Genomic DNA, 27,013 nt, shown 5'->3' with positions numbered 1-27,013 from the left:
CACGTGTTGCAATCTGCGACCTGAAGGCTAAAGTCCAAAAAGAAAAAAAAGCCCAGTTGCACGCGATAAAGAGGGAGAGAGGGGGAGAGAGAGAGGCCGCCAAAGCCGGCCGACCGTACTAGTTGTTATGATGGATCCACCCCTTTGTCCATTAGCTCTTGGGATTTTCTTTCCGACACATCTTGAGGTGCCGAATCACGGACATTGTTCTTCTCCTCTTGGTTTTCAGAGGAAAAGGGATGGTTATCCTCATTTGTTCCATCCTCAACCACCATTTAGTCGCTTACTAGCTCGGCAGACATGTTTGCACATTTTACCAGTGGGCAGTGTCCAATTCAGCAATTTGTAGCGCTTACGAAAGGCTCCAAATCTTCCCATGTTCAGATCTCGCCATGTGCGCTAACCACATTGCCCGTGCCCTCGATTGATCGGCACGCGAAGCCATTCGTCAGCTCTTACGCTCCCCTATTGTTTCTCGTGATCAAGCTGCTCAGGAATCAGCTCCTATGGCACGCCATTCATCTTCTCCATACATCTGTGTCATCGGCACCATGGATACAAAGCAGAAAGAGCTCTTGTTCCTTGCGGAGTCCCTTTCATCTGCCTTCTCTCGTTTCTCAGCGGAGGTAGACAGACTTTTTTTTTCCTGTATTGTTAGATTGAATTACCAATGGGAAACCTCGAGACGAGGAAAATCCATGAAAAATACTATAAAGAGGAAATCAGAAACAATCAAAGTAGAGCTCAAAATGGCTAGCGGGAAGCTCGTCCAAGTCATAGACAACTCGGAGAGATGTCTTGAAGAAGGAAACATACTCCACTTGAATCTGTTGAAACATGAGGGAATTACGTGCTCTCCACACCGTTTAGAGCAACGAGAATCTTACCCAGCCAAAAAAGTATACATACGACCGAAGCAATGGCTGAAGTACTCCAAAGATCCAGAAAGGTCTACCAAAATGCAAGCTAGGGAAACGCGTGCGGAGAGCTGCAGAGATGCAGTCCGCAAAATGTAGCGTACAAGGACAAGACCACAATAAATGTGGAATGTTCTCAACGGTTGCACCACATCGAATACATCACGAAGAGGCCAATCTTCTAAATCACAAGAATTTGCCAATTGGGAGAACCCAACAATGCATCTTCACATAAACAGTCACTCCTTTAGAGGCAACTTCGCATGCCACACTTTCATGACTTTACTCCGTCACCATGAAACACTCTTGTTCATATTCCATACCTTATGACAGTGTTCATGGATCTAGGAGGATGACTGCAAATGACAGTACACTTTCCGTCCAGTGTAGCGCCAATCACAAATTCGATTCTTCATAACCAGTTGTGGAACAAGAGATATTGAGCCAACCGGATTTTCAATGGTGTCCCACATGCGCCTATAGTGCATTCCAAACCCAAAGATAAGACAGCTTGTCTAAACGAGAACACCTGTCCATTAGCATCCGTCACATTAATTATCCTGTCAATACCTTTTTGGGAGAGAAATTAAGCCTGTTTAAGAGAGCGTTGAACAAGAGTTTGATCAAAATCGACTCCAATGTAGACGTTCTAATCGAAGCGAGTTTTCAGAGGCATTGTCTCTACCATGCCACAACAATTCTTGCATGACCAATTTCCAATCTGCTAGAAGACTGGAAGCAAAGGGGCACCCGGGTATTGTGGCTTCAAACTTACCAAAAACCACATCCAAATACGACGGTTGCCAATGGCCAAAAGCTGGTGTAGAAACCGCATGAGAGCACAGAAACGTAAACATTTGCGTCCAAGGCTACTGTTGCTCAACCAACACCAACAACAAAGTGGCCTTTCTTGCTGTTATATGAGAACACAAATGCAGAATATTCAGACCACCACAATGCTTTGAAGTACTAACTTATCCATTGCGAGCAAACGCAGACCCTTTTTCTGAGAGGAAGTAGACCAGAAGTGCTCTAGTATAGTAGACATCAAGGCTCGAAGACAATGAGGTGGCCAATGCAACATAAGTAGGAACAATTGTATGTATGCCACCAAAATAGAATGCACTATTCTGAGTCTTACATGTAGCGGCCAAGTAGATAATTTCCAATAGTGCAATTTAGACCTCAATTTGTTCTCAACCCAATCCAATAATTTTGCATTGTTAACCGACCAAGCCAGTGGATATCCAAGATGTCTCACAATTTGATCAGGCTTCACTATGTCACCCGGCCATAATACCGAGTGCAATCCATTTGATGTAACGGTAACAATTTAGATTTACAGAAAGTTACTTACAGACCTGTAGCAAATCCATAAAGATGCAGTGCTTTCATGATACATTGAACATCTTCAGGTCTATTTCTAGGCCAAAACATGGAGTTATCCGCATACGCTTGCCCTTGAAAATGATCACGAGATGGCAGTTCCAATCTATGTAAATGTCCAGATACGGTTAAGGAATCCAGGTACATCAATTGAGGGTCTGTAGCAATAGCGTACAACATAGCACTCAAAGGGCAGCCTTGCCTAACCGACCTACCGAGATCCCATTGGTGAGTCAGCTCACCATCAAGAATTTCAACAGATTGACTATTCTTATAAAGAAAATAGACCACCCGACACATTCTGGAACCAAAGCCCAGAGCTGTCATGATCTGAGCAATGAAGTCTCAATGAACAGTGTCAAATGCTTTCTCTATATCAACTTGCATGATAAGTATATCTTGTCCAGTATATTTTGCATACTCAATTTCAACGAAAGCATTAGCAATATTATCCATAATTTGTCGATGAGGGATGAGTCCATATTGAGCCGGATATATACCTGAGAACAAACGATCATTAATACGAGCAACAATCATTTTTGCATAAGTGTGATGGGACGCCAATGTGAGAAGTATTCACATAATGTTTACTGGGAAACAATTTCACCAATCCTTCTTTCCACGACTGCGATAGAGATTGTGTAGTTTATGCATGATTGATCATGAAAAGTAGAGGTTGCTTAAGGGGCTCTCAAAATACGAAGGAAAAATTCAACGATAAGACCATCCTATCCAGGAGATTTCCAATGACCAAGATGCAACAAGCTGTCATGCAGCTCAACCTTAGTAAAACTAGCCTCAAGGGTAATTGCATCATTTATTGTCAATATAGGATGCACATATGATAGCAATAGCTGTCTGGCTTGCAAAACCTCACTCAAGGGAGCATCAGTCTTCACATAAACCCGTCGAAACTGATCCACCATAAATTTCGTCAGTTGACTTTTATTGGCCGTCCATTGTCCACTATCGACCTTAACCCTTTTGATAAATATAGATTGCCTCGAATGATACAAATGCTTAAGAATTGTTTCGATGAACAACCTTTATCCATAAAAGCATACTGTCTTCATCTAGCCTTCCATTTATCAAGTTTCCTTCTGTTATTATGCATCAAAGAGACTTTAGCTGCACATAGTTCCTCTGGTTCCGACTGAGTAAGCCGTCTAGTGTCTGCAAGACTTTCTAAGGCTTAACTTATCTTCCTGCACTTTCTCTCTCAACCGGTGCATGTACCACAAACCATAATCCTTTATGACTGCTTGAATCCGCATGACAAAATGATACCAAGCCACATCCACATCAATAAACATATGAGAGATAAGTGGAGAAATCACCTCTTCAATTAAAATGCCTTGTGCGAGAGAGATGCATTATTAATATGCAGCAACCGCTTACTGGGAAGCGGGGAATCTGCATCCAATGCCTCGATGGATCAAGAGCCAAAGAGGAAAATAATCAGATAAAGTAAAAGAGAGATCAATCCTCATATCAACACAAACATATCATATTGCGGAGAGCCCAGTACATACCACCGATCCAATCGCACTCTATATCCCGAGCGAGCATCATGAGCAAAAGTATAGCCCCGCTCCGAAGAACAAGTACTAACCCATAGATCCAGAACACCTGTCTCACTGACCATATCATCCTAAGAAGAACGTTCAGAGTTCAACATATACGAATGGCCAGTTGTATTGTCCGTGTTTGCCGCGCATCATTAAAATCTCCGCACCAGAAAGGATGCGAACGCCAGGGATATTTGACCAAATCTTGCCAAAGATAAGATCTTTGTGCTGAGGCAGTATAAGCATAGATACCAGCAAATTCGAGAATGTTGCCTTGCACAAGACATCGAACAACCATCCAACGCCCCGCCAGATCATTATGGGCCAAAATTGGCTACAATTTATGACGCACCATCGTTAAAACACCCGAAAAAGTGCCAGTACCAGCATAAGAAATCCAAAACCCCGCATAATACAATGATTGACCAACGAAATCGTGCTGATTATGCTCCTGTAATACCACTATATCTGCCTTATTTGTATGTACATAATGCCAGATTAACTTCCACTTATCGTGGTTGCACAAATCCACGCACATTATACGTAAAACATGTAATCGGAGAATGCATCTGTACAGTATTTACAAAAGAGCCACAAGGCACCATTATCAAGTAGAATTGACCATAGGCGCATCTGCCTCCATACTAACAGTCAACAAAGCGGATTCCATATGCGTTCCTTGCTGGGGATTTTGATGCATCGTCAACGACGCAGATGTCGACCCAAGCAGAGCATCTTTGTATGAGTGAACGACTCTATCCCACGCTTCAACTAGCGACTTATGATCATGAGATGCAGATGCAGAAGTTCCACCACCTCTCCCATCCAAAGCAGGTACATAATTTCTTGAGACATTCGAAAGATGAGGTTTTGCAGTCTTCTTGGGAGTTTGCTAACCATCAATAGAATCTGCCATTTTGGCTTGACCTTTGGTATTAGTCTTTGCAGGCTGCAGATTAGCCAAGCTCTTAACTGAGTCTTTACCCTATTTGGTCTGCAGGCTGCGGATTAGCCAAGCTCTAAATTGAGTCTTTACCCTGTTTGGTCTACATGCTTCCATTAGAATCCCCCATCTTCGGCCTCACAGACGAAGAGGAGGGAGAAGCACCATGAGTTCCAACCATAGGAACAGCAGATGGTGGCAATTTAAACAAAGACTCTTGGCATTCAGATTGCATATGGCCAAATTTGCCACAGCTAAAACATGTACCTGCAAACTTCCCCCATTTGAGTTTAAAAGGCCTTTTGCCTACCATAGGATCACTAGAGTCAACCGTAATACCTAATGGCGTCGGCTTGTCTGTATCCCACAACACGCAAAATCTATTGGAATTAGTATCCAAGTTTGGGGGGTATATCACTTTGCCCGATTGAGCCGCCAGAAGAGGCTAGAAATGCTTCCAAGTTCGCGGAAATCCGACTATTTCCACCCAAACCGGGCACGTGTGTCGTATGAAACTCTGATAATCTTTAGTAAGCGCACATGGCAATACATGTGTCATTTGCATGTTGAAAAACAAAGGCGACATTTACAACAAACGAGAACGAGCATCTGCGTCAGCCAGAAGCACCTCATAAAACCCGCGGGTACCAAAATACACCCCTCGGACTCCTTGTCTTTTCAACAGAAAATCAACCCATTGACCTACATGTTGTACCGAGGGCATCTTGCCGGGGAAAAACAAAATATTTGCATTCAACGCATATCGTGCAACTGGATCCATTAGCTGCTGAACCGGAATAACCACTTCGGTATCGGGTTGCTGGCCTTCCCAGGCATTCCTAGCGTCTGCAAAATCCTCCGGCAAACACTCTTTAATGATGTTTGCAGCATCCATTGAGGAAAGATCAACCTGTTTTCTACGCTTATATACAGCTTCTTCGGCCATGACTAACCGAAACCACACGTTCTACAGACAAATGTCTTCTTCAATTAGAACACTGCTCTAAACTGTCACTCATCAAAGTATATCTGTACAAAACCACACACACACACACTTTTTTTTTTTTGTTGTAAATTTGCTTTGATTAATTTACAAGTGGGAAACCTCAAAGCGAGGAAAACCCACAAAAAGAAAGGGATACAAAAGACGGAGCACTATGAGGCTCCGAAGGCTAGAAACGGTCAAAGTAAATCCTGTAGGCATCAAGAGTGATGTCTCCAGCTTCATAGGCAAAATGCAGCGCTTGACCAAGAGATAATTTGAAATAGGGAAAGGGGTCAACAAAAGTGCCTTGGAACATTAAGGAGTTCCTAAGATGCCAGATGGCCCACATAGTCCAAAATCTGACCCAGGTGAAGAAGACCGCAAACTGAGATTGTGGTGACTGAAGCACCCCAAAAAGCCAAAATCGTCTATGAAAGAGTCGGAAGGAAAACGTAGTCGAAGAGCAGTCGACACTTGCCGAATGAAGGCTCTGGAGTGACGACAACACCACAGCAAGTGTGGCACGGTCTCCTCAGCTTCAAGGCATCTGGGGCAGCGGGAAGGCGCAATATGCCGAGCATGCAACACACTGCCAACAGGTAGAGCTCCCACCAAGCACCGCCACAAGAAAACACGTTCCTTCAAAGGCAGATGACTCTGCCAAATGCGAGACAATGCGTGTTGCCACCACAAGGATGACTCGGAAAGCGACCACAACTGATTACCCCGATGCACAATCCATACATCAAACTGAAGAATGGCATAGACACTGGCAGCTAAGATGCAGTCCAATCTAGTAGTAGCCAGATTCCAATCAGAGAAGCGAGAGTCTTCATCCAGAGGAGGAATGGGTGAATGAGCAGCAACAAGCAATCTCCCGCCAGAGAGGAGAATAGTGAAGGCCCAACCGAAAGCGGGAGACGGCATCAGCGAAAGAAAGAACATAACCCGAGTCATCAACCACCTGATGCACCTGACAGATTCCTTTTTAGGAAAGAAAATACGCTTGGCGAGGAGACCGTTGAACCAAAGTCGAAGCAAAAACCCTGCTCCAATGCAGACTTTCCAAGCGAAGAGAGTTACCCCCAGAGGATTGTCGACCATCCCAAGCCAAATGCGAAGTGACAACCTTCCAATCAACAATTAGAGAAGAAGTAAAGGGACATCCAGGAATGTGTCCTTCAAGCTTCCCAAAAACAACATCCCAATAAGTCAGTTGCCAATGACCAAAAGAAGGGGTGACAATGTGCGCACATAAATGTGTGACCATGAGAGCCCAGGGTTGCTGCTGCTTCACCAAAACTGGCAACAACATAGCTCTCCGAGCCAGAAGATGACATCTCAAGTCCAAAATATTCAACCCTCAATGCCGCTTGGGAGAACACAGCTTGTCCATAGATAGAAGCCGAATGCCCCTCTTGGTATACGAGGTCCGCCAAAAATGTTCTAAAATATTGGACATGAGAGACTGCAAGCGCAACCGAGGCCAGGATAACAAAGGCAAGTAAAACTGCACATAAGCCACAAGGATGCATTGGACAATCCTGAGACGCACATGAAGTGGCCACGTGGACAATTTCCAATAATTCAACTTGAAATGTAGACGTTGGAGCACCCAATCCGTTTTCTTCATAGCCGATACATTCCAACCCAGCGGATAACCCAAATGGCGAACCAGAACATGGGGAGGAACAATCTCCCCAGGCCACAATATCTTATGCCAGTCACACTCTTTCAGAGGCAATAGCTTGGATTTGCAAAAGTTAACTTTGAGACCTGTTGCCAATCCAAACAAGTGAAGAGTATGCATAATTTGTTGTACATCATCATAGTTATTACGAGGCATGAACAAAGAGTCATCCGCATAAGCCTGACCAGCAAACTGTCGACCAGAAGGTAAAGTAAGGCCATGTAGCCTACCAGTGGAGGTCAAGGAATCCAAATACATAAACAAGGAATGAGTAGCAATCGCATAAAGCAAAGCACTCAGAGGGCAGCCGTGCCGTACCGACCGTCCCAAAGGCCAAGATTCTGTGAGAGAACTATCCAGCAAGCCTGCAGAAGTACTGTTTGCATACAAGAAAAGCACGACATGGGATAGCCTAGGCCCAAAGCCCAAATGTCGCATGGTATCTGCAATTAATCCCAAAGAACAATATCAAATGCCTTTTTAATGTCAACTTGCATGACTAATACATCCTGTCGAGTATATTTTGCATATTCCATACCAATAATGACATTTGCGAGGTTATCAGTAATTTGACGTCGCGGAATGAAGCCGTATTGACATTGATGCAAGCCTTCATGCAGAAAGCATTTGAGTCGGTTAGCAAGCATTTTTGCCATTAATTTATATACCACAAGCATAAGTGTAATAGGCCGCCAATGTGAAAATTCTTCACACAATGTATGCTTAGGGATCAACTTGAGCAAACCTTCTTTCCAAGAGGAGGGTAATTCCTTTGTTCCCAAGCCGTATTCATCATGAATAATAGAGGCAACTTCAAATAATCCCAGAAAGACAAGAAGAATTCCACAGAGAGACCATCCCAACTAGGAGCTCTCCATCGACCTAAATCAAGCAAGCTGGCATACAATTCCAACTCAGTGAAAACAGCTACCAAGTCTTGAGCCTGCTGCAACGAGAGAATGGAAGTGACATGCGATAGAAACATGTGACGTGCTTGGCGAGCTTCTCTTGTGGGAGAAGAAAGGGCCTCAAAAATCTTGCCATAAAGGTAGTTTCAAGCACGACGCCGCATCGTGGAAATTCGATTTTCTAATTTGCTCGCTTCTGCTGCTCGCCCCCCCCTGTTGCGCCATTGCTTCCCCCCCCCCCCCCCCCCCCCCCCCTTGCTGCCTCCTGTCCCCCGCCTGCCCTTGCGCGCATCTGCCCAGCCCAGCCCGCCCGCCTGCGTGCCCGCGTGCATCAGCCCAGCCCGCCCCGCCTGCCCTTATGCGCAGCAGCCCGCTACCCTCACCTCGCGCTGCCCCCCAGCCCGTCCGCTGCCCCCTTCTCGCACCGCCATCCCCGGGGGCCCCCCCCCGCCCGCTGCCCCTTGAATTCTCGCTCACTGCCTTATCCTTTCTCTCCCCCCCCCGTCTTCGTCATTCCCGAAGGTTCCTGCACTTGGCTCTGCAACACTGTTTCTTCGGACAGTGCTCGGCGTGCTCGGTTGCAGAGTCTCTTCACCGTCCGCTTCTTCGCCACAGCAGTAGACACAGATGGAGGCTCCAGCTCCGCCACAGAGGGACTTATCCGAAGCTCCCTCGCCCGACCCCGCTGAGCCCACCAAACGACTTGCTCTATCGCCGACAGAGCAAGCGAGCCTAGCCGCTGAGGTTGAGCGTTTGCAGGCGACTTCGCGGCACCCGTCCTAGCAGAGGAGAGCTGCGAGACCTTCTCTAGGCCCGCCTTCTCGCAGAGGTGGGCAAGATCTTGGATGTCCAGATTCTCGGACGGGGGTACTACCAGATCGAGTTCGAGACCTCCAAGATGTCTTCCAAGGTCATAGCTATGAGTCCACTGGCCATCCGAGCATCACGCGTCCACTTTCGACAGTGGCGACATGGTTTTGACCCGACTTCGGATGAGCTAGTAGAGGAGGCAGACATCCCCATCTCAGTCTGCTTTCCGGGTTTACGGAGGGAGTACCTACCACTTCTCTCTAGGATTGGCTCCGCCATCGGGACTGTCCTGGAGTCACCTCGTACGACAGCATCAGTAGCTGCCAAGGCGGCTGACATCCCCTCAGTTCGAGTTTTGGTCAGAGATACCACACTCTCCCGAAGGTCATCCTTCTGCCTCGGGTGAGTGGGGGTTGGTTTAGACAGAGTGTGGAGTACTCGGGTCTCCCGAACCAGTGCTTCATTTGCAGACAGATGGGCCACCTAGCGAAGGCCTGTCCACGGAGGAGACCACGACTTGCACCTCAGCAGCCTGCCAAGGCTGGGTGGCAGCCACAGCCAGCAGCACAGCGCACAGATTCAGAGCCACCCTCCGAGCCTGGGGCTCCAGCGGAGGGGTGGTGGCAGCAGGCCCGTGGCCGTTGACGCCAGGGGCCACAGCGACAGCCTGGCACTCAGAGTGGCCCTCAGGTGCCTACTCAGCAGCAGTGGGTTCCCACGGGGAACCGCTTTGGTCCTTTTGAGCAGGAGGAGCCCCCTACGCCAGCCTCCACCTCCGCTTCACCCTCGCCAGCGGCCTCCCCTTCAGAGTTCCCCTCCTTCTCCTCATCCTCCCCCCCGCCCTCTGCTCCCGTCCACTCCCCACCTCGCCCCTCTACCTCTGTCGCCCCACCCCACTTTTCCTCCCCTCCGTCCCCCCCTCCCCCCCCCCCTCCTGCTCCAGTTCCACAGTCGACTCAAGAGACTGGTCCCTCGCCGGCGGCTAGGAGATCTCTTGGCAACGCCTTTGCCATGAGTCGCCTAGCGAGAGAGGGTCAGCCCTTCTTGCGGCCCCCTATGCAGATTCAAACATCTTCCCTTGCAGCTATCCCTCGTGGTCTGAGGAGCATTGACCTCCGACGCCGCTGAGATTTCTTCGACTACGGGTTCACTCGCTTTCTCGGCGATTCCGCAGCAGACCACGAGGCAGCTTGCTTCAGGGTCAATGCTTTGTTCCTCGCCGCTAGGACAGAGGCCTTGGACTCAGCAGTTGGTTTCTCCTTCCCCCTCTGTGGTAGGACCGAGACAGAGTGGTCCCTCGACTCAGTGGTGGGATGGTTGTATACACAGGTTCTCGAGTTCTCTCACCACATGTGAGAACTTGGAGTTACAGATTTGCTGCAGACTTTGTGGCCACTGGCCAAGTTTGCGGTGACACCCCCAGACTCAGCAGGATGTAGGCACATTGTGGTGTACTTTTTTGCTGATACGCAGTGTTTGCCTTGCTATGTATACATTCATGAGGACTCCTGGACAGAGGAGGTTGCTTTACGCACAGCTCGCTCTGCTTGGGCTTGGGCTAGGCACTCACTGCAGTCTCGCCTATCTAGAGGACGCTCGGATGCAGATTACACCCCATCCAAGCCAGCCTCGAAGATAGCCCGTCTTGCTGCTGCGGCAGCATCTGTTCTCTCTCGCTCCCCACGAGGATCGTCTCGTGGAACGTGCAGGGACTAGCTGGGCCCCAGTTTTAGCGACAGCGGGGCCGATTGCGTCAGGAGCTTCAGCGTTGCCTTGTGGGAGGAGATATTGATCTCCTTATGCTTCAGGAGCACCATCTGTCTGAGAGCCGCATTCGGCGATGTGGTCAGATTTTGCGTGGACGATATGATACCTTTTGGTCAGCTGCTTTTGGACCTGGAGGCATCCAGGGTGGGGTATGTATGACTATTGCGGACTCATTGCAGCAGGCCATTGTGGGCAGAGGGATTATTGTGCCAGGCAGGGCTCAGTGGATTACTATGCAGGTTCAGGGTGGCCTTGTGGGCTTCTTGAACATCTATGCGCCTAATGTGGCGAGTGCTCGTGCAGAGTTTTGGTCACAGATTGTTGAGTCTTTGCCACAAGCTGACCATTGGTGTGTAGGAGGGGACTTCAACATGTTGGAGGACCCTTCTGACAGGATTGGAGGCAGCCATGCTACTGTGCATGGAGTCGAGTTAGCAGCTTGGGAGAGGTTGTGTATGACTTTGAGGGTCTCGGATACATGGCAGTACTTTGGCTTTGTGAGGCCTCCAGAGAGTCTTGCCTTCTCTAGATCGGACCGCAGAGTGGGAGGAGTGAATCTATCGCGGATAGATCGCTTCTACACTAGTGACCACTTCAGTGACTTGGGGGGATCAGTGGGCATCCTGGCAGGGACATCCTTCTCGGACCATGCACCAGTGATCCTCATAGTGGCAGACAGCGAGAGGAGTGGGAGCACGATGCTTCGCATCCCAGAGCGGGTCTTGTTGGACTCAGCACTCAGAGAGAGGGTAGAGGCTCTCTGGATAGAGGGCATGGACAGCCAGGCTCTACCGGCAGACAGAGTGGCCTTAGGCCTAGCTTAGCTTAGCCACTTTTTTCTCCAGGAGTCTCTGGCTCGACGTGCTGCAGCAAGAGAGGAGGAGCAGTGTCTCAGACGAGGCATTGCTTCACTACAGAGGATGCAGGAGCAGCATCCAGATAGTCCATGGTTGGAGGAGCAGTTACAGCTGGCTTGACAGGAGCTTGCTTGCACAGAGGAGAGGCGTCATGAGTTTGCCTTTCACCGACAGGCATCTCAGTGGACTCAGGTGGGTGACAGAGTGACTGGTGCTTTTTTTGAGACAGTGGGACCTCGGCACTCGCATGCCAAGGTCAATCAGTTGAGGAGACCCGATGGGTCAGTTGTTTGTGAGCCCGAGGATATGCGTGCAGTTGCTATTGACTTTTACCGTGAGTTACTGTCGGCTGAGCCCCAGTCAGAGCGGCAGGACGCATGCAGGGAGCAGGTTTGGGCACAGATGCCTTGTCTTGTGACTGAGGAGATGCACCAGAGGCAAGAGATGCCTCTTCAACTTGAGGAGCTGCACACGGCTCTTAGGGCCCTCCCTCGTGGTAGCTGTCTAGGTGAGGATGGGCTGACTCCCAACTTCTTCTTGGAGTACTGGGACCTGCTTGGCCCAGATCTTTGTAGTGCCTTTCAGTACATTCTGCACACAGGAGTGATGCCGGATAGCATGAGTGAGGGCCTGATTTACCTCATTCCAAAGGAGGGTGGCTCCTTGGATGAGATTCGACAGTGGCGCCCCATCACCATCCTCAACTCGGCCTACAAAATTCTTGCCAAGGCTCTGAGTTTGAGGATTCAGCCACTTTTGGAGAGCCTTATACATGGGACTCATACAGGTTTTGTAGGAACGCAGTATCCTTGACAACATCTTCACTTTCTGGGAGGCTTCTTCCCTGGCACGGCTCCGTGGGGAGGACCTTGTGATTCTTCTTCTCGATTTTGAGAAGGCATACGACAGAGTTGACTGGGACTTTCTAGAGGGCACTCTACGCAAGATGGGCTTCTCAGATGCTTGGATCAAAGGGTGGTCAGCTTTGTACAGAAAGGCTCACAGTCGGGTGCTTTTGGCAGGAGGTAGAGGTGAGCGCTTCATGCTCACATGATCGGTCAGACAGGGTTGTCCTCTTGCCCCCTTTCTCTTTCTGTTCTATGCGGAGGCGATGAGAAGATTTTTGGTGTCACAGCAGGTTGGTCTGAGGGGCTTAGCACTCCCTATACGGGGAGATGAGCTTCTAGACGTTGAGTTTGCCGACGACTCAGCCTTGTACTTAGAGGGCCAGGAGGCCAATCTACACAGATGTGAGCAGGCTTTGGAGACCTTCTGCTATGCATCGGGCGCACTGATCAACTGGAGAAAGACTGTGGCTTTCTCGGTTGGCAGTGCTCCTGTGCCAAATGGATGCCAGGAGAGGGTTTCAGGTGGATTCCCCCAGGGACTGCAGTTCGGTACTTGGGTTGTCAGGTTTGTTTGGACTTGTCCCCCGAGCAGAAGATTGCTCCTCTTCTCCTGTCCATCAGGAGAAAGCTGTTACATTGGAGCTCAACACGACTTTCGCTAGCTGGTAGAGTAGTAGTTGCCAACCAAGTGTTGTTGGCAACTATGTGGTACATCACTTCTTGCTGGATCTTCTCGAGTTCTTGTATCAGCCAGGTAGAGAGGCTGATCAGGAACTTCCTTTGGTCAGGTCGTGACACTCAGATTGCCCGAGCCAAGGTGGCTTGGTCGGTCATCACACTTCCTTGTTCTCAGGGAGGGCTTGGGATCATTGATCCAGCACAGCAGAGCAGAGCCCTTCTTGGGAAGTTCGTCGTCAGAGGACTTCTTCCAGGCGAGGAGCCCTGGAAGGAGTTCTTGTTGCAGAGGCTTTGTGCCAGGGTGCCTCAGTCAGGAGGCCCTTGGCAACCTTCGACCAGATGGATCTTTACAGAGTTGCGCCGAGTTGGTTTGAGCAGGAGACTAGAGGACCGCTTCGCTGTGAGTTTGCTTCGATCTTGGGAGCTCTTACAGCGTGGCCTAGAGCAGAGACAGCCGACGTGCACGGAGGAGCGCCTAAGGCAGCCCCTCGTCTGGAACCCCATGGTTAGCACTCAGAGAGGCCACTTGGTTGGGAGTCGGCCTCATGTTTCTTGGGGTCCCATGGCAGCAGGCATAGTTACTGGGGAACGCCCCCTAGCCCCCGTTCCGGCGTTCCGGGGGGGCAGTTCCCTTCCCGAACGTTCCGAAACGTCCCGAAATGTTTGACGTTCCGGGTGGCAGTGCAAACCGGAACGGCCGTTCCGGAACGCTCCGAACGCCCCCAAAACGTTCCAGAATGCCCCTGGAACGGCCAACGGCTACAAACAAATTTGGCAAAAATTGAAAAAATTGAAGTAAATGTTTGGGCTTCTTTTTGAAGTGTGCAAGGCCTCAAGCACTCATAAAATGCACCCCCCTCCCCCTTTCTCTCCACAAGCTAATCCTCAAGGCTCAAGCTCTCTCCCTCTCACACTCTCAAGATCTCTCCCTCTCAAGACTCACTCTCTCAAGGCTCAAGGCTTTAAGCCATCAAGCTCTCTTCCTCTCCCTCCCACTCTCAAATCTCTCCCTCTCCCTCTCACTCTCTCGAGTCTCTCCCTCTCTCTCTCTCTCTTTCTCTCTCTCTCTCTCTCTCTCTCTCTCTCACATCATCTAGTCATAGCAAGATTGAATGGTCTTCAAAACGAGTTTTTTGTGAGTATTAGAGTCAAAGCACTCTAATACTCCTTGTATTTAAACACAAGAAGCTAAAAAATGCACTATTTGGGTGTTTTTTATACCTCCCGTTCCGAACCCCTAGCCGTTCCCCCGTTCCGCGGGGATCCCGTCGCCGTTCCCGTTCCGCGTTCCGGGTAACTATGGCAGCAGGTCCAGCGCGCTCTCTAGGTGACTGGCTAGAGTTCACAGGTTTGTCAGAGGAGGTGCAGGGTTTCCAGCTACAGGGCATGAGAGGGGTGCAGAGCATGTGTTAGGACATCTCAGAGTCAGTTCCAGCTGAGTGGCTCACGCCTCTCGAGCCAGTAGCACCCCGGTGGATGGGAGCCTTCACACGACTGGAGGTTCTCATTTCAGTCAGGGCTTGCTAAGAGACTGTCCCAGCCCTGTTCTTCGAGCTTCAGGGTGGGGAACGATTACAGCGAGTTGCAGTAGGGGCCCCGCAGGTAGCAGAGTGCTGTTTCCAGAGGATCCGAGTTGTGGACATGTGTGGGAGGACTTGCGTCATAGACCCTGACCCAGCAGCTCTTGAGACTGGACACTGAAGGCTCTGGGCTTGGGAGTGTTGTCCACTGGCACGAGTACAGTGGGATCCTGGTGAGTGGCTATGGAGGGACCCCTTCTCTTTTGCAGACCGCCCAGGAGTCCCCTTCTTTCAGTACACTGTTCGGCTTGGACGTCATATACTTGCCGCACAGAGAGAGGCCCGCCCCGCTGCAGCACGTCATTGGCAGGAGGAGGGCCTCACAGTCGAGTTCTTGGCAGCCTTTTGGCAGAGGTTGTGGGACTCCAGACAGCCGAGGCGCGCCACTTTGTTTCAGTGGCTGGTTGCACACAGAGCCACAGCAGTAGGGAGCTGGCTTGTGCATAGTGGTCTCTCGGCCGCATGTGCAGCTTGTGACCAGTTGGTGGAGAGTCAGCGTCATTGTCTTTGGGACTGTCCCTCGGCCCAGCAGGTGTGGCTACGAGTTCTTCGGCTGATGCCTGCCCTCTCCACGGCTCGACAACACACTTGGGGGGTAGCGGCTTGGTCCACCCTCACGGGCCCGGCACTTCAGTTTGAGCTATCTTCCACCAGCAGGATGATAGTGATGCAGGGGGGGCGACCTACACTCCAGCCTGCTACAGAGCTTACTCCACATGAGTGGTGCAGTGAGAGAGAGGAGTGTTGGGAGCTCATCAGTGGCCTGACACTTTGGTTCATCTGGCGGGCCCGCTGTTTCCGCATCTTTGAGGCTCGCCCTGTGCCACCAGCAGAGACTGTTTGTGACTTTTGGCTAGAGCTGATCCATACTCTTAGAGGACAGCTTGAGGGACTACAGGGTAGCTCCGACTGCATGCGGGAGCGCCGCGAGGCTTTCCTTCAACTCTGGCGCCCTGGGCCTTTCTACACCATAGTCCAGGGGGTGCTCAGATGGCACTACTGTCCACTTGTGTGGCTCTTCCCTCCTCCCATCTCTTGATTTAGCCTCATTGTATATATGCTGTTTTTTCATTGGGAGAGTCTCCCCATCATGCTTGTTGTAGCCCTCTCTAGCAGAGGTGGATGTAGCCCTATGGGCAGTTTTCATTAACTAATAGAAGGATCTTTTTCTTGGAAAAAAAAAAAAATCTTGCCATAATGAGAGCTTAGGGCTAGTGCTAGCTCCTAAAAAGTGGAGGTCCACTCCCCTGACGGTAATTTAACTCTTTGTATAGCTTGAGACTACCTCGAGTGATGCAAATGCTGAAAGAATTGTTTAGAAGCACATCCTTTATTTGCAAAAGCCTGTTGACGAGCTCGAGTCTGCCATTCGGCCAATTTCCTCTCATCATTGTGCTTTAATATTGCACGAGCAGAAAACAATTCAGTCATTTGAGCATCAGTAAGACAAGAATGATTAGCCAAGTGCATTAATCGGCTACAAGCATCCTTTGCCTGGTTAACCTGTTCCCTTAATTGTGACAAATAATCCCTGCCATAATCCTGTATAACTGATTGAACACGCATAACAAAACGAAACCATGCTATGTCCATGTCAACATACATGTGGGAGAGCAAAGGCAGGATGATATTCACAATCATTGTGCGAAAAGGCTCGTGCTTGAGATAAGCATTATTGACATGCAGAAGTCTTTTCTTGGGTAGGCGATCATTGACATCAAAAGAGCCAAAACGAAGTTTCAAGCATACGGGAAAATGATCCGAGAGACACATAGCATAATCAATCGTCATCTCGCATACAAAGTCATCATATTGTTGCATGTGAAAAAGATACCAGCAATCTAGCCGAGTGCGATACATGGATTGAGCATTGTGCTGAAAAGTAAAGCGTGGATCAGTCGCATGCAAAAAGGGCCACAAATCAAGCCCATTACAGGTCGACATAAATTGGTCCCAAGATTGCCGTTCCATATGAAGCATGTGAGAATGGCTAGTAGTATTATCCGCAAGGTTTGGTGCATTATTAAAATCCCCGCAGAGAAAGACATTGGAACGCCAACAATAAGAAGAGATAGCACTCCACAACCGTGCTCTATCTGCAGAAGCTCTGTGTGCATAATGCACCTTGCGATGAAGAAGCTTCTCCAGTAACAACCTCCTTGTAAGAACGAACAACCTTGTCCGAAGTGTTGTCATTACAAGGGAGTTTTTTTTGAGCAACATTCTTCAAAGGAGGCACATAATTACGAGAAGATGCCGGAACACGAGGTGTAGCAGCTTTGACGAGTTTCTTGGGCACTATCCAAGTTTGAGAGGTCGAAACCTGTTCTTTTCCCTTGTCTTTAATATTTGGAGAAGCAGAAAGTGCAGACAATTGTACTTGTTTCCCCTTGCCTTTAATCGCCCCAGCTGAGGGGGGGGAGGTTGAAACTCCTTTAGTTTGAACCTCAGTAGAAGGTTTCGGAGTCGAGCGAGGTTGAGGAGCAGGGACGGATGAAGGAGGTGGTTGCAAATTTGTAAGCAAGAATTTGCAAACTTGTCCCATTAAAGCTTAAATGGGCGCTTTCCAACCACTGTATCCCCAGAATCGATCGAAATACCTGCTGGTGTGGGGATATCCGTGTCCCACAAAATACAAAAACAGTTTGTGTTTGCCTCCAGCTTAGGAGGGCAAATGACTTTGCCTAACTGAGCAGCCAACAAAGGAAGAAAATGACGCCAAGTGCGAGGAAAGTCGACCACCTCAACCCAGACGGGACACTTGTGACGAATGAGACTCTGATAGTCCTTGGTAAGAGCCCAGGGCAGCACATGAGTCATCTGCGTATTGAAGAAAAGAGGAGACATTTCAAGCAGAGCATCCCGAGCATCCATGTCAGCCAGCAAGACTTCGTAGAACCCTCGCGCACCAAAGTAAACCCCTCGGACTGCTTGCTGTTTGAGTAGGAAATCAACCCATTGGCCTACATCCTAAGTAGTAGGCATTCTACCCGGAAAAAAAGAATCACAGCGTTAAGTGCATATTGAGCAACAGGATCCATGAGCTCTTGTATAGGGATGCGCACTTCCATAACAAGAGCGGATCCTTCCCAGGCTTGACGTGCATCCTCGAAGTCCTCATGCAAACATTCTTTGATAAGACTCAAAGCATCCATCTCCGAAGTTTCCATGGCTTTCCGACGCTTATATATACACTGATCAGTGGAATCCATGTGAAGCTCTCACACACACACTCTTCTTTTTTTGGGAGGTTTTGATATATGACTGCTATATACACAGGCAGACACACACCGGCTAGCTGTACAAAAACACACCCCCCTCTCTCGCACACAAGACGACGGAAGGACCGCGTGCAGGCGAAATCAAACTTCCACCCCCGGCGCGCTGTGAAGGGCCTGCACAGGGTAGATGTTGTGCAGAACAGAGTCGCGCGACTGACAAGGCCGAAGGATTCACCACATACCCAAATCCCCCACAAGCGTACACACACACGCACTCGACACACACACACACACACACACACACACACACACACACACACACACACACACACACACACACACACACGCGCGCGCGCGCGCACTTCATAGTAAGACACCAGACTAGGCCAAGAACAGTAGGGTTAGCTGCTGCTGATAGTCTGCGCAGGCTGCTGAAAGTGCTCGAAGTGATGATTGCTGCGAAGAGAGAGCTCAGGGCACTGTGGGCACTGAATACGCAGAGCATGCAGGACACTCAGAGCAGGGGGCCGTGCTGGATGCCCAGTTTGCAAAACGCGCAGGTTTCACCTCACACCCACACCTCTCTCTCTCTCTCTCTCTCTCTCTCTCTCACACACACACACACACACACACACACACACACACACACACACACATTTGGTTTTAGTAATGCTGGCACTTGTGCGGCAACTACACACTCACGCGGAGTCCCTTTCATATGCCTTCTCTTGTTTCTTAGTAGAGGTACACATACAGGTCACTTATACCTAAGGATTGCTGGCGTGATAAATTCCTCTGCCTTTTACTTGGGTTTATTGGTCGATTGCAGTAATTCCCTGGGATTACTTTCCTACTATGGGCTTAATTTTTTATTTATTCTCAGGCCTAAAATCCTAACACACACACACACACGCCTGGGCACGCACACTCTTTTTTTATGGGTAAATCTTGATTGAATTTAGAAGTGGAAAACCTCAAACTCACAATAAATAGGAGGTACAAAAGGCGAAACACCATGAAGCGCCGAAAACTAGAAACAGTCAAAGTAAATCCTAAAATCTTCAAAAGAGATGTCTCCCACATCACAAGCTAAGTGTAGCACTTGTCCACGCGAAAATTCGAAGGGAAAGGGTGAATTTCCATGGCATGCAACATCTGAGAGTTATTTTGGTGCCAGATGGCCCACATAACCCAAAATCTGACCCTACTGAAGAAGGCCTCAAATAGAGACTGTGGCAATTGGAGGACTCCAAAAATCTAGAACCGTCTGTAAAAGATTTCGGAAGGGATGCGAAGGTATAGAGCAAAGGACACTTACTATCTCGTTAGCCCCATGACATCGGTAACAACGAGGGGGGGCGATGCACCGTACATGCAACAAAGTATCAACCTGCATAGCACACACCATGCATCGCCATAAGAAAATGCGCTCTTTCAGAGGTAGAGACCAGCCGATATGCAATCCAAACTAATGTGGTCAAGATTCCTATCTGAAAGCCGGGAATCAGCAAGTAATAGAGACACTGGGAAAGATCAACTAGCAACTCTGAATTTGGTGCCACGAATGTTGATAATGCGATACCAGCTCATAACGAAGAGCGGCAATAGGAAAGGAGGGAACGTGTCCTGAGTCATCCACCACTGGCATACCCCTTTTGCGAAAGAAAGTATGCATGTCGAGGAAAGAGTTGAACCCAGGTGAGAGAGAATGCTTTACTCCAATGAATGCTCTCCAAATGGAGGGAGTTACCTTGAGGGGACTACTGACCATGTGTCACGTGACACATCCAACCTTGTGTCCGTGGACAAGCTACAGCATGACCAAGGTTCAGTCAGTCTAGTCAGTTTAGATTTAGAAGTGATCTAGCACTTTTGTGAGTCTATTCGTAGACCGTGCATGCCCAATCACTTAGTGTAGATGCATATCCTCTGGTTGCACACAACATGATCATCAATATTCCCATCAGAATCCATTAGATTCCTTCAGGGGAATTTTCCTGTGCATTTAGCCTATTTTACCTATTTTTGACATTTTTCACTTATTATTTATAAGTGACTTTTATTGGAAAGTAGGTAGGGCAAATTGAGTAAGTTTGTATATAAGCAAACCTAGACTAGCAGTAAATGGCAGAAGAGGCAACACGAGCCAAGCTCAGCAGGCAACTTCTCAGCAAGACCCCTTGGTGGACTTCCCTCCAAGCAAGACCCAGAGCTAGCGTTTCCTTCATCAAGCACTATCGCCATCCACAAGCATCCCCACCGTTTTGCATCAGCCATTGGCGTTTTCATCTCCAAGCTTCACCGCGGGAAACCCAGTAGCCTAGCGTTTTTCCTTCAAGCAATAGAAGAGTAGCAGATTCAGCCCCCTAAAGAGTAGCAGATTCAACCCGTATAGACCATCAGTTTCAGCCCTTAAGAACCTCTGTTTTCAGCCCTAAACCTGCAGATTTTCAGTGTCAAAGACCCACAGAAAACAACCCCAAAATCAGCGTTTTTGGCTCAGTCCCAGATTTCAGCCCATAGCGTTTTTGGACAGCAGTAGAAAGATTGCAGATTTCAGCCATTAGGTCGACTTCATCATCCCCGTCGTCATCGTTGACATAGCCTAGACTTGCATCAGTCACATGCATTCAGTCTGTACCAGTTTGTGTAATCAATAGTAGACCACTCTCGCCGATGAGAGTGGGGCCTTCGGAGGAGGGTTTTACAAGGTCTCTGGTGTCTATCTCTCTTCTCTCTCTATCTCTCAGTCTCATTCACTTGCACGCACAGTGTCCATTCACTTTGTTGTGATCATTGCACTCTCTCATTAAGAACGGAAGGCTCTACCTTCCATAAGAACAAAGGGAACCTTGAGCACAGTTCGGAGCACTCATCTTGAGCAAAGCACAAACATTCATTCCGCTGCACCTAACATTGGTATCAGAGCTTTGGCAGTGTTCTGTATCACTCAAGGAAAGAACCACAAGAATCACAAGAATTTTTTTTTGCTTGTTGAGGTCGCACGAACCCAAGTTCACTTGGGCGTGTCGATTCCTAATCGTGTTTTTGAAGAGTGACAGGAATCCAAGGAAAGAAGGGCTTGTCCAGCCTCCCCTTGTATCTCTTTTCACTCATTGAGAGCGGACTGTGCACTTAGTGGCTGGCCAATCGACGTGAGGTGGGAAAAAGCAACCTTGGTGTGAGCGCAAGACCGCCAAGGGGTGCGCCCGCGGAAAAGAGTAGAACTCGGGTAAAGAGAAGATCCTTCTCTAACGTGGTTTGCAAGCTAAAGAAAACCTCAAGAACCCAAAACCCGCAAGAACCCAAGTTCCTCGTGAACTTAAGAGCCCACAAGAACCCACGACTTCAGAATGGTCATCACTCAAAGAGGAATGGATACTTCGCTTGGAGGTGATGAGCATGAGAGAGGCGAAGAAGAATTTTCCCCACCTGGAGGTTTTTCCGACCCTCCCCCTTCCCCATTTACGCCAAGGATTGCACTAACTCCTATGGAGGAGTTGGACCATAAGTTTATGAAAGGGAAGTTAGAACGCGAAGCAAGATATGCAGAAAGAATGGCAGAAATGGAACGCAGACACGCAGAAAGAAGAGCAGAAAGAGAAGCAGAACGAGAAGCAGCAAGGAAGGAAGCCAAAGCAATACAAGAACAGAGCGACCGACAAAACACAGAGTTCTGGCGACTCTATTCTCAAGTTCAGGCACAGATGCAAGAGATTTGGGGAATGGAGACTCTCTCAGTCTCTTCTTCTCCCAAGCAAGCCGCACAGGATTTGCATGATGATTTGATTGACAATGATCAGCATGATGATTTGGATGATAAAGACAAGCATGATGATTTGCATGATCAAGATGTGATTTCTCACGAGCATGATGATTTGCATGATCAAGATGTGGTTTCTCACAAGTATGATGAGTTGCATGAAGATGATGTGATTGTTCACAAGGATGATGTGTTAGTGGATGCTTTTTCTAGCGAAGCTAACCTCGTTGTAGATTCGATCAATCACGAAGAACCGATCTTGGCTCTCGAGCCTAGGTCCACAGAACCCTCATGTAAGGTGCAACGGAATGAATGTTTGCGCTTTGCTCAAGATGAGTGCTCCGAACTGTGCTCAAGGTTCCTTTTGTTCTTATGGAAGGTAGAGCCTTGTGTTCTTAATGAGAGAATGCTATGATCACAAACAAAGTGAATGGATATTGTGCGTGCGAGTGTATGAGACTGAGAGATAGAGAGAGAAGAGAGATACGACACCAGAGACGTTGTAAAACACTCCTCCGAAGGCCCCACTCCCGACGAGAGTGGTCTACTTATGATTGCACAATTTGGTACAAAGTGAATGCATGTGACTGATGCAAGTCTAGGCTATGTCTGCGATGACGACGGTGATGACGAGATCGACCTAATGGCTGAAATCTGCAATCTTTCTATTGCTGTCCAAAAACGCTATGGGCTGAAATCTGGGACTAGTCCAAAAACGCTGATTTGGGGGCTGAAAATCGCTGAAATTTTGCATGTGCTGAGATCCAAAAACGCTAGGGAAGCTGGTCCAAAAACGCTAGGGGCTGGGCTTTGCTGGCGAGGGTGCTGATACAAAACGCTAGGCACTGGGGGGTTTGGCGATGATGTGATGGTGTAAAAACGCCAGGCAATGGCTTTCCAAAAACGCTAGACTTGAGAGGATCTTGCGGGGGGATCTTGCTTCTTGCTTGGAGGGAAGTCCACCAAGGTCTTGATGAGAAGTGGCCTGTTGAGCTTGGCTCCTGTTGCCTCTTCTGCCAAATAGTACTAGCTCTAGTTTGCTTATATACAAACTTAGCAAAATTGCTCTACCTACTTTTGTTGGAAAGTCACTTAAATTAATAAGTGAAAAATGCCAAAATAGGTAAAATAGGCTAAATGCACTGGAAAATTCTCCTGATGGAATCTGATGGATTCTGATGGGAATACTCATGATCATGCTGTGTGCAACCAGAGGATATGCATCTACACTAAGTGACTGGGCATGCACTATCTACGAATAGACTCACAAAAAGTGCCAGATCACTTCTAATCTAGACTGACTGGAGTGAACTGAACCCTGATCATGCTGTAGCTTGTCCACGGACACATAGGGTTGGATGTGTCACGTGACATCCCCTCCTTTTCAAAGTGAGGTACTGGTACCGAACTGTATGGCGTCGAGGGAGATCGCCAATAGCATCCGGAATCCTGGAAGGGACTCTTCGCCGGCCCACTCTGATGCGTGGGTCATGCGGTACTTGAACTTCATAAAGGTCTGCAACGCTTGCTTCTTTGGGCCGCACCGAAAAAAGCGACACAAAGTCTTTTGAGGTTTCTTCGATGCTTCAACTTCGTCTAGAGTCGTGCTTCTTCCTTCTTGAAGAATCTCCATGGCTGAAAATTCCTGAACCCATTTCCAACACAAAATCATGAACATACCTATTCCATGTAAAGTGAGTGGAAAAAATTTTGTATTCCTCAAAGACTGTGCATGCAATGTAGATGAACAAATAGACGGAGTGCCAAACCGTTCACCACACACACGCAAACAATGAGATCGAATCTTTCTATTTTGATCTAGTTCAATCAACTGTGGCAATTCACTACAGAAATGCCCATGCTTCGTGCTCATACTTTCATGTGCTCGTTCTACAAACGTGTCATGCCAAGGAAGAGACATGGAATGTGACGTCCTTGAATGCATACTTTTCAGCTTTTCATGAACAATCTGCATACATTCGTGCTCATTCATGAGTGAAACGTGCTCAACGTACAATACGTCATGCCTAGGAAAAGGGATCACATAAAGACGCTGACTAAAATACAAGAAACGATCACGAATGAAACACTCGAACAATGTGTGCGTATCAATCATGCGAACACATAATACTTCTTGTGAGGGTTCTTTGGACCTAGGCTCGAGAGCCAAGATCGCTTCTTCCTGAATGATCGAATCGTCCTGTGGGGGTTCTGTGGACCTCGACTCGAAAGCCAAGATCGGTTCTTCGTGATTGATCGAATCTACAACGAGGATAGCTTCGCTAGAAAAGTATCAACTAACACATCTTCCTTGTGAACAATCACATCATCTTCATGCAACTCATCATGCTTGTGAGAAATCACATCTTGATCATGCAAATCATCATGCTCATCATTAATATCCAAATCATCATGCTCATCATTAATATCCAAATCATCATGCTTATCATTGTCATTCAAATCATCATCATGCAAATCACTGTCATTCAAATCATCATGCTGCGCACAATCATGCAAATCTTGTGTGTCATGCTTTGGAGAAGAAGAGACTGAGAGAGTCTCCGTCTCCTGAATCTCTTGCATCTGTGCCGACACTTGAGAAAAGAGTCGCAAGAACTCTTGCATGTGTCGGTCGCGCTGTTCTTGTCTTGCCTTTCTTTCTGCTTTGTCTTCTGCGTGTCGGCGATCCATTTCTGCTTTTATTTCTGCATGTCTGCGATTCATTTCTGCTATTCTTTCTGCATTTCTTGCTTCGCGTTCTAAGTTCCTTTCCATAAACATTAGCTCCAACTCCTCCATAGGAGTTAGTGCAATCCTTGGCATAGATGGGGAAGCGGGAGGGTCGGAAAAACCTCCTGGTGGGGAAAATTCTTCTTCGTCTCTTTCATGCTCATCACCTGTATGCGAAGTATCCATTCCGCTTCGGGTGACAACCATGCACTATGATCTTAGGTTCTTAAGTCCACTGGGAACTTGGGTTCTTAAGGGTCTTGGGTTCTTGGGTTCTTGAGGTTCTTAAGGTTTTCTTTCTCTTGCAAACTGTGTTTGAGAAGGATCTTCTCTTCACCCTAGTTCTACTCTTTTCCGCGAGCGCACCCCTTTGCAGCCTTGCGCTCACACCAAGGTTGCTTACTCCAACAGAAGAAATCTACAAAAATGGTAAAACTGGAGCAACCGAAGTCCAAATCAGGAAATTTTTCCTGGGATTCCTATCACTCTTCAAAAACACGATTAGGAATCGACACGCCCAAGAGGACTTGGGTTACATGCGACCTCAACAAGCAAAAAAATTATGTGGCTCTTGTGGTTCTTTCCTTGAGTGATACAGAACACTGCCAAAGCTCTGATACCAATGTAAGGTGCAGCGGAATGAATGTTTGCGCTTCGCTTAAGATGAGTGCTCCGAACTGTGCTCAAGGTTCCTTTTGTTCTTATGGAAGGTAGAGCCTTCCGTTCTTAATGAGAGAATGCTATGATCACAAACAAAGTGAATGGATATTGTGCGTGCAAGTGTATGAGACTGAGAGATAGAGAGAGAAGAGAGATACGACACCAGAGACGTAAAACCCTTCGAAGGCCCCACTCTTGTGGGCGAGAGTGGTCTACTTATGATTGCACAATTTGGTACAAAGTGAATGTATGTGATTGATGCAAGTCTAGGCTATGTCGGCGATGACGAGATCGACCTAATGGCTGAAATCTGCAATCTTTCTACTGCTGTCCAAAAACGCTATGGGCTGAAATCTGTGACTAGTCCAAAAACGCTGATTTGGGGGCTGTTTTCGGTGGGTCTTTGACGCTGAAAATCTGCAGGTTTAGGGCTGAAAACTGAGGTTACTTAAGGCTGAAAACTGAGGTCTTTTCGGGCTGAATTGGCTACTTCTTTAGGGCTGTTTTCTGCTGCTCTTCTATCGCTGAAAATCGCTGAAATTTGTGTTGGAAATGGTTTCAGGAGTTTTCAGCCATGGAGATTCTTGAAGAAGAAAGAAGCATGACTCTCGACGAAGTTGAAGCATTGAAGGAGCCACAGAAGACTTTGTGTCGCTTTCGGCGCGGCCCAAAGAAGCAAGCATTGCAGACCTTTATGAAGTTCAAGTACCGTGCGACCCACACATCAGAGTGGGCTGGCGAAGAGTCCCTTCCAGGATTCCGGATGCTATTGGCGATCTCCCTCGACGCCATACAGTTCGGTACCAATACCTCACTTTGAAAAGGAGGGGATGTCACGTGACACACCCAACCCTATGTGTCCGTGGACAAGCTACAGCATGACCAAGGTTCAGTGAGTCCAGTCAGTTTAGATTTAGAAGCGATCTGGCACTTTTGTGAGTCTATTCGTAGACCGTGCATGCCCAGTCACTTAGTGTAGATGCATATCCTCTGGTTGCACACAACATGATCATCAGTATTCCCATCAGAATCCATCAGATTCCTTCAGGGAAATTTTCCAGTGCATTTAGTCTATTTTACCTATTTTTCACTTATTATTTTTAAGTGACTTTTGTTGGAAAGTAGGTAGGGTAAATTGAGTAAGTTTGTATATAAGCAAACCTAGACTAGCTTAAATGGTAGAAGAGGCAACAGGAGCCAAGCTCAGCACGCAACTTCTCAGCAAGACCCCTTGGTGGACTTCCCTCCAAGCAAGACCAAGAGCTAGCGTTCCTTCATCAAGCACCATCGCCATCCACAAGCATCCCCACCGTTTTGCATCAAGCATCATCGCCCAAGCTTGCATCAGCCATTGGCGTTTTCATCTCCAAGCTTCACCGCGAGAAACCCAATAGCCTAGCGTTTTTCCTTCAAGCAATAGAAGAGTAGCAGATTCAGCCCCCTAAAGAGTAGCAGATTCAGCCCGTATAGACCATCAGATTCAGCCCTTAAGAACCTCTGTTTTCAACCCTAAACCTGCAGATTTTCAGCGTCAAAGACCCGCAGAAAACAGCCCCAAAATCAGCGTTTTTGGCTCAGTCGCAGATTTCAGCCCATTGTGTTTTTGGACAGCAATAGAAAGATTGCAGATTTCAGCCATTAGGTCGACTTCGTCATCCCTGTCGTCATCGTCGACATAGCCTAGACTTGCATGAGTCACATG

The 27,013-nt window shown here is 48.0% G+C and overlaps 1 protein-coding gene across 1 annotated transcript in view; it reads left to right on the top strand.

Moving 5' to 3' along the window:
• The first annotated feature begins 303 nt into the window (after positions 1–303).
• LOC147419649 (TIM-barrel signal transduction protein) overlaps positions 304–27,013 on the top strand; it is a 78,988-nt gene continuing 52,278 nt past the window's right edge. Inside the window, exon 1 of the mRNA XM_086505642.1 lies at positions 304–626. Coding sequence (XP_086361768.1) covers positions 507–626 — 120 coding nt within the window. The 5' untranslated portion in view covers positions 304–506. The remainder of the gene's footprint in view (positions 627–27,013) is intronic.

Source organism: Adiantum capillus-veneris, chromosome 29 (genome assembly GCF_014529385.1).
Source record: "Adiantum capillus-veneris isolate H3 chromosome 29, ASM1452938v2, whole genome shotgun sequence".
In the NCBI taxonomy this organism is placed as follows: Eukaryota; Viridiplantae; Streptophyta; class Polypodiopsida; order Polypodiales; family Pteridaceae; genus Adiantum; species Adiantum capillus-veneris.
Note: the sequence above shows the minus strand (reverse complement) of the source record. Positions and strands in the feature narration are given on the sequence as shown.